General features: G+C 39.5%; 1 protein-coding gene across 1 annotated transcript; it reads right to left on the bottom strand.

Annotated features, from left to right (window-relative positions):
* Positions 1–276: 276 nt before the first annotated feature.
* LOC111656841 (fish-egg lectin-like) lies at positions 277–2,347 on the bottom strand. Its single transcript, XM_023408733.2, has 5 exons — positions 2,225–2,347; positions 1,895–2,131; positions 1,473–1,696; positions 1,246–1,373; positions 277–933 (listed from the first exon to the last, which is right to left on the bottom strand). Exons 1-5 carry the CDS (start codon positions 2,277–2,279, stop codon positions 792–794), a joined length of 786 nt encoding a protein of 261 aa, XP_023264501.1. The 5' UTR covers positions 2,280–2,347; the 3' UTR covers positions 277–791.
* Positions 2,348–7,003: the final 4,656 nt, after the last annotated feature.

Genomic DNA, 7,003 nt, shown 5'->3' with positions numbered 1-7,003 from the left:
CTTGAGATCCATGAATTGGTTGAAAGTCAGCTGGAGCTGCAGCTCGTTTTCCAATACAGGATGTTTTCCCCTTCTCACTGCTGCTTCATAGCACAGCAAATTAGCAAAATTAGCTTTGATCATTTCCAACAACAAATGACTGACTTCTACACTCCAGCCTTTATGATTTGTGCAGAATTAATAATACTAGATGCATATATATGTTTTAACAAAGGAAAAAAGTAGGTGACACCAAAAACATTTCTCTGTAAAACACTACACACTCAGAGAAAATGGTTCTGTTTAAACTTTATTATATTCCCTGATTTAAACATAGAATTGAAAATATAGAAAAAAAGTTAAAAATAAAATTAAAAATGCACAGTTCCTCCCATTTCATGTTTGGAACAACGACATAGGTTTTACTTTTCCTTACTTTAAATGAGCTATTTGTAAGTTTTGCTATTGCTAGATAGCATTAGTATTAACAGCTGTTACCAGTCAATATTAATGTAATTTATTTATTTCACAATTAAGTGAGTTTAAAAAAAAAAAAAAAAGAAAACTATTTGCTTAATGTAATTTACTGCATCATCAAATTCTGATCAGTCTTGTGCATTGATGATTGATCATTTAAGAAAGAATCACAATATATCTAAGAACCAGTTACTTCTTGTGGATATAATTCCCAAATATGTACTGATTTAATAAAGATGAGATAAATGAAAAGTTACACCAGTTTGTGTAACTCTGTGCCAAGACATCTACCATGACAGAAACTGGCATACTAAACATCTGCCACACAAACGACATTAGTGTGTGCACTGCATAAGCAAACCAGAGGTGGTCACTGCCCAGAGCCGGCCCAGGTCGTAGCTCACGTGACGGATGGACATGCACATTGGGACAGAACGCCAAGCTGATCCTTGGGGGAGACGACTGGAGATGCCAATTCTGTTGAGAGAGAAACCATCGTTTTCATTTCTGTTTTCATCAGCAGAAGCTTTGCACAAGGCTTCTGGGGATCTCCCTTTAAGATTATTTCAGCTTTTTTATTTTACAGAAAGTTTATGTACATGAATTTATGAATAAACATTAACTAATTGCTGTAATTGGAAGCAACTTTGGTGCTTTTTGGCATTGCACTCTCCTGGTGCAAACTTTAGAATTCTGCTTTCCATTTAGAGCATGTGCATGCAAGATGTAACCGCCTAGAAAAATAGATATTTGGGTATCATTGCTAGACTGTAAGGTCTACTGTCTTACCTTTGGAACACCTGGCCACTCCTATTCACTCCAAAAACACTTCCGTCGGTCCCCACTTCAATCATTGTCATGGATTGTCCTGCCACGTATATCCATCCACTAGTGCCACAGTTGCTTGGTACGATTCTCTGTCATAAGAAGCATACATACATGGTGTTGTTGTCGTGATCCATGAGTGAATAGGGTTAATATCATTAGGAGATTTCACTGATGCTTCAGAGACCAACCTGTGTGAAGTAGACCCGGAAACTGGTGTCGACTCCCCAGCAGCCGTTGTTCGGGCTGCAGCTGTAGTACCTCATCGCCCTTCCCAGGGAACTCCAGCTCAAGGAGCCCACTCCCTTGTAGGCCAAAGCAAAACTCTCTCTCAGACAGAGGGTGTTACTTCCGCCAACTGATACTCCAACAACCTGACCATCACCACCAGCATCCACCTGCTGCAGAGACAGACCTGAGGAACACATATACAAGGACTTGAGTCATCAAGCAGTGGTTTGTGCATTGTGACTAATTGCAAACATTGTGAATCTGTTGTACTGTGCTTTACTAGCATTATTATATTATAGTAAACCCAACAAAATCAGTGATGATGAGCAGGTAGGACAATACAGACTGCATTTGTTCACGTGGAAATAGTAATAATAGATACCACTGGATTGTAGCATGTTTCCTGCCACGGACTTGTACACTCTGTTTGTGTTGCTGGCTCCCCACATTCCTGCAGGTCCCACTGAGATATGCTTGAGGCTGATGGAGCTGAGTCTGTACCAACTTGTTCCTAGAAGGACAAATGCCTGATTGTACCTGTTTACTGCGACCACTTTCCCCAGTCCAGCATCAATCTGTCTAATACTACTCAGCCGTGGACCCTCCCTGCAGTTCCATGCTGTGAAGACAAAAACAAAAAATCTCATTAATTTCACCTTAAACGGATTCAACAATCAAATCTGTAATAAAAATTACTCTGACAGTGACTTACCATGACTACCAGCCAGGTAACACAGCACCAGCAAAAAGGCTGCAACAGTTTTCATGTTGTCTCTTTGTTTGTGAGTCTGGATGATCTCCCTGGATGAAGGTCAGGATGTATCTCCGTGGAGCTACTGTCTCACATCCCGTGGTGGTTGACTTATATATACTCTAGACCCGTGCTCAAGTCCAGCATAAACTGGTTCTGTTGGGTGTTTGAGGAAGGTAGTAGGAAAGTTTTCATTCCATGCATCTTTCAAATAATTAATGACCCAGTTTGACAACTTTTATGAGGAAGTGCGTCCCATTTTGAAAAAAACAAAACAAGATAATAACTTACGGGTTATGACTGTGGGAATGCCCTGACTTGATGGAAGGAATTTTTTTGTATTTATGCTGACATATGACTGCAGTCTTGTTTGCTTTCTCAAAACTTGACAGTGGCCATTCATGCTGTCCACCCAAAACCATGTATATCATCACATTCGATCTTTTAACCAACAACAACACTAATTTAATATCTGGTAGCCTTATTTTGATGAATTTCATAAATGGATGCTGGGAAATCAGTAACTTTCTCACAATTGAGGAAAATTTGATTACAGTTAGATGTAGGATTGATACGATTGATTTCTCATGTCTGTACACTGCATATAAAGCCTGATTAGCCTAGCTTAGCATGAAGAAAGGGGAGACAGCTAGCATGGCTCTGAAACTGTAAAGCTGAGGATGTTTTTTTTCAGAATCCCCACTGTAAAAATAAAAAAAGGGTCTGCTGCTGGCAATTTGCATAGTAACAATATGACGGGTGTTTTTTGTTTGTGTGTATGTGTGTATGTTGCAAGTTGCATGCCTGAATATTCTGGGACTGTTTCAAACTGGTTCCAATCTCCAGGAAGAAATTCTTTGTTGGGAGATCATTTGTCATTAATGGTCAGGTCTCCACTCCTTTGAATTTATTCAGAACTGTGCTGGTATAACTTTTAACCAACATAAGGAGGAGAGAGAGCACAACACAGTAGCCTACCCCAGTTTAAGCTACACTCCATTAGCTCCCAGTATCCTTTAGAATAGTTTTAAGGTTCTTTTACATGTTTCAAATACACAAAATTTTATTCACAAGAAAACAGGGAGCACACCTTTTTTTATTTTAACTATGCTCTAAAACAATAGAATGCCCTACTTCAAACTATAAGACAATATACATTTTTAGAAGGTGAAAATCTATTTATTTAATTTGACTTTTAAATATTGTCATTCTCATTTATAGATTTTATAATTTTCCCATTCACTTGACAGGGAAAGTGGTCTCAGACTTATGAACCCGAATTTTTCCATTCACCCCCATTTTCATGTGAAATTTAATTTATATTTATATTATGTTTATTTATTATTATTATATGTGTGTGTGTGTGTGTGTGTGTGTGTGTGTGTGTGTGTGTTTATGTGTGTATGTGTGTGTGTGTGTCACATGTTTGATCCTCAGTCAGACCCAGACTCAGATGAGGAGTCTGTTGAAACCAGAATCAGAGACTAGCAGACGGATCAAAATGATTAACGCAGTTAGCATCTTTTATTTGTTTATGTTGTTTGTTAGGAGTGTCTCCTGAAAATGCACCCCTATTGGGGCAGGCGTACAGGACCTCGGTTGTCATGGTTACCTACCTTCGTTGCCATGGTTACTATAATAACATGCATGGCTTGTTTAAATTTAGGAAAATATTGTTCTTCATCAGTATTAGATCTTTGCTGTCATGGTTACAATAATAAAAACAAATGGTCATGGATAATAGAAACAACATAAACTGTTACTTTCACATGGGAATCGAACATCGCTCTCCTGTGTCATATTCATCCTTCCACCACAACCTCCTCCTAACACTGACTTTGTCTCTCTTTATACTACGTCACCGCGCTTTTCCCTTTGCTCCTGTCATAATGACCACCACTACCACCACTAGATGTCACCTAGCAACAAAACGTAACTATGGGTCATAATGACCTGCTGCATAGATGACCCATGGCCTCTTATTTTTACAGCAGGACAGTCTCTCATAGTTATTCAAGGAGACCTTGAGTTGACAGACACACAAACTGTCACCTTCACATGATGATCATACATTGTCTATATATAGCTATAGTGCAAATCATTGTCTTCTCACTGTAGTAGGAAATCATGGCTTACTCTGCTTCTATGTTCTTTTCCCCTGTATTCAGGAGCTGCACCTGAAGGCCACACCAGCAGTGGGTACTGTTTAGTCGAATGAAAGAAATAGAATTAATTGTCATAATGATTAACTTATTACATACCATTAGTTTTGAAAAATGTCATAACTTATATTGATTGTAAAGAATAAACATGTTTGATGAGGAAGGGGTCAGACATAGGAATACGGGCCCACACGCATTGACTGTTGGTAGTCTTAAACCCCTGTTCACATGACAGACGACCTCCCACATAAGAGGGCGGATAGAGTCATCAGTTTCATGGCTCTTGGATGAACAGCCACAGCGGGGGTCCTGGAGGCTTTGTAGAGCCTCAAATAATGTAGGCACCTCTGTCAGCACCTGTCCCCCACGACAGTGGAATCCTCTGGGGCTTAGATGTGCTGGAGATTCCTACAACCTTCACCCATCTGTCTTGGGCTGGGCTGGCAAAGAGGGAATGTTTCAACTACCAGTTTCATTAAGAGAGGAGAGAAAGAGAGAGAGAGAAAGTAATATCTGGAAGACCATTGCCAATACCAAGTACTCAGTATATTTCATTTTTAGTATGTTACTGCCTGCATTAGTCTTTGTTCTTTCCTGTTTGTATATTATGATGTGCACATACTCGATGTGCTCTGTGTGTTTTCCTCATTAATATTGCATAATCATAATCATACAGTTTTGTGATATTACTAATCAAACCCAGAGACAAAGGCACAAATGGAGCCGTAAATCAAGCCGCTGTTTAACACCCATAAACTTCATTTCCTCTTCTTCACTGGCAGTATTTCAAAGGAACATGACACCCTAACAGTGTGTGAGTGGTTTGTGTCTGTTTTCTCTGCTGGTAGTTTTTATTTATTTATGTGTGGTGCGTTTGTTTCAGTCCACTACTCTGACCTTCCGTATCTTCCAGTGATGCTTTACGATTTACAGATGGTGCAACAGCTCAGATGTGACAGATAAGGTCATCATTTTATATTGTATGGTTTGGCTTTCTTTTAGATTTAATATGTAAAATAAGTGTAAATATGAGTCTTGTCAGTCTGGTGGGTGTTCTGTCCAGTTGGACTGAATTTGTGCTAAAGATGCATGCTGTTTATTTAAAGGGCCTCTCCAGACATGTTTTAAACTCCAGGTGGAAAGGTGAAAGAGCAGAGAGTATGAAGATGGTTAGAGGAGGAAACATCAGAGAGACTCAGCCACATGTTTGAGCCTCAGTCAGACCCAGACTCAGACGAGGAGTCTGTTGAGACCAGAACCAGAGACTAGCAGACTAATCAGAACGGTTAGCGCAGTTAGCATCTTTTATTTGTTTATGTTGTTTGTTAGCTTGTAACCGGCAGTAGCTGACACAGTGTTACTGGTTGTGCTAATGCTAACTCTCGCTCTCTGTAGGTTTCAGCTTTATTTAGCCCCGCCCCCCATCCCCACAAGTTGACAGGATTGGTTTCTTAGGTTGGTGATGTATGAAAACCTGGCTGTCTGAATCTGTTGTTATGAGACTCCTTGGTTCACTGCAGTTCAAGGTGGATTTCAGTTCATGGGGTTTAATGATTATTTCACTCAAAACGCCATATGGACGGTAACAAGGTCAAACACTTGATTTTCATTGGAGGGGTCTTTAAGTTCGGGCAGGAGTCACAACAGACAAAGCCACAGGAAATAACTGTTTTGAGTCCATATCTTATACATTTTAGTACTTAAACAGATTACTGTATATATTATTTTTTTAATATAAGTTCAAGCCCATAGAGCCCCAACTGATAACTCTAAATTGTATATATCTGTATAAAAAAGGTAAAAGGGTTAAAGCAAATAGCCAATATTGCTAGCAACCAGTGGTCCTGATATCAAATGCCCATGCATACAATTAGCACAGGGACGACATGATGCACATTTGTGCACTGCAAGCAAGCAAGCAAACATGGAAGTAAAAAATGCAGTCTTTTCTTTTGATAAAAATCAGCTTTGAAAATGTTTTATGACCTGTCACATTTGTTAGGTCTCGTTGTTTTGTTGTTTGCTCAGTGGAGGAGGGACGGCTTTGTCCCAAACAGTACAGTCATGTTAAAAAGCTCTTCCCACCAGTAATGCAACCACAAGTATGGGTATGGAGGTTAATGTCTTTGACCTTCACCTCCTGTCTCATACTATACTAGTTCACTGTGGGAACTCCCATTTCCAATAGTAAGTGCTCATAAAATTATGAACTTTATGAGCAGTGGAATGCCTAAAATGGAGTTCCCTCCTTTGGAAAGATTAGTTCTCTCATTTTACCTTTGAGATAGATATATCCTCTGAGTGTTGATTATTTTAAAGATTTATCCATTACCAGGATGTTTCATCAAGGACAGACTGGCCGTTAGGAGTCCTGGGAGTTTTCCCAGTGGGCTGCTGGACAATTGGGCCAAGAAGTATCAAAATAGATGAAAAAAGCTGCAGTTAAAAATCGATTGGTATATGCCTTGATTGACTGGCCCATAGTGTTGTGCGATTACTGGGTGCTATTTATATGTACACTGTAATTTATTTGATGTAATCAAGGGTCCAGGTGAGGTGATAACTTTACCTGAGGAAA

The sequence above is a fragment of the Seriola lalandi genome, unplaced genomic scaffold, assembly GCF_002814215.2.
Source record: "Seriola lalandi dorsalis isolate HSWRI2012SDOR001 ecotype SW California unplaced genomic scaffold, Sedor1 jcf7180002054371, whole genome shotgun sequence".
Classification (NCBI taxonomy): domain Eukaryota; kingdom Metazoa; phylum Chordata; class Actinopteri; order Carangiformes; family Carangidae; genus Seriola; species Seriola lalandi.
Note: the sequence above shows the minus strand (reverse complement) of the source record. Positions and strands in the feature narration are given on the sequence as shown.

Coding starts and splice junctions, on each gene's coding strand:
- LOC111656841 (XM_023408733.2), bottom strand. CDS start 2,279: ATGAAAACTGTTGCAGCCTTTTTGCTGGTGCTGTGTTACCTGGCTGGT. Junction 1,374..1,472: donor TCCGGGTCTACTTCACACAG/GTTGGTCTCTGA, acceptor TTCTTATGACAG/AGAATCGTACCAAGCAACTG. Junction 934..1,245: donor AGTGGCCAGGTGTTCCAAAG/GTAAGACAGTAG, acceptor CTCTCTCAACAG/AATTGGCATCTCCAGTCGTC.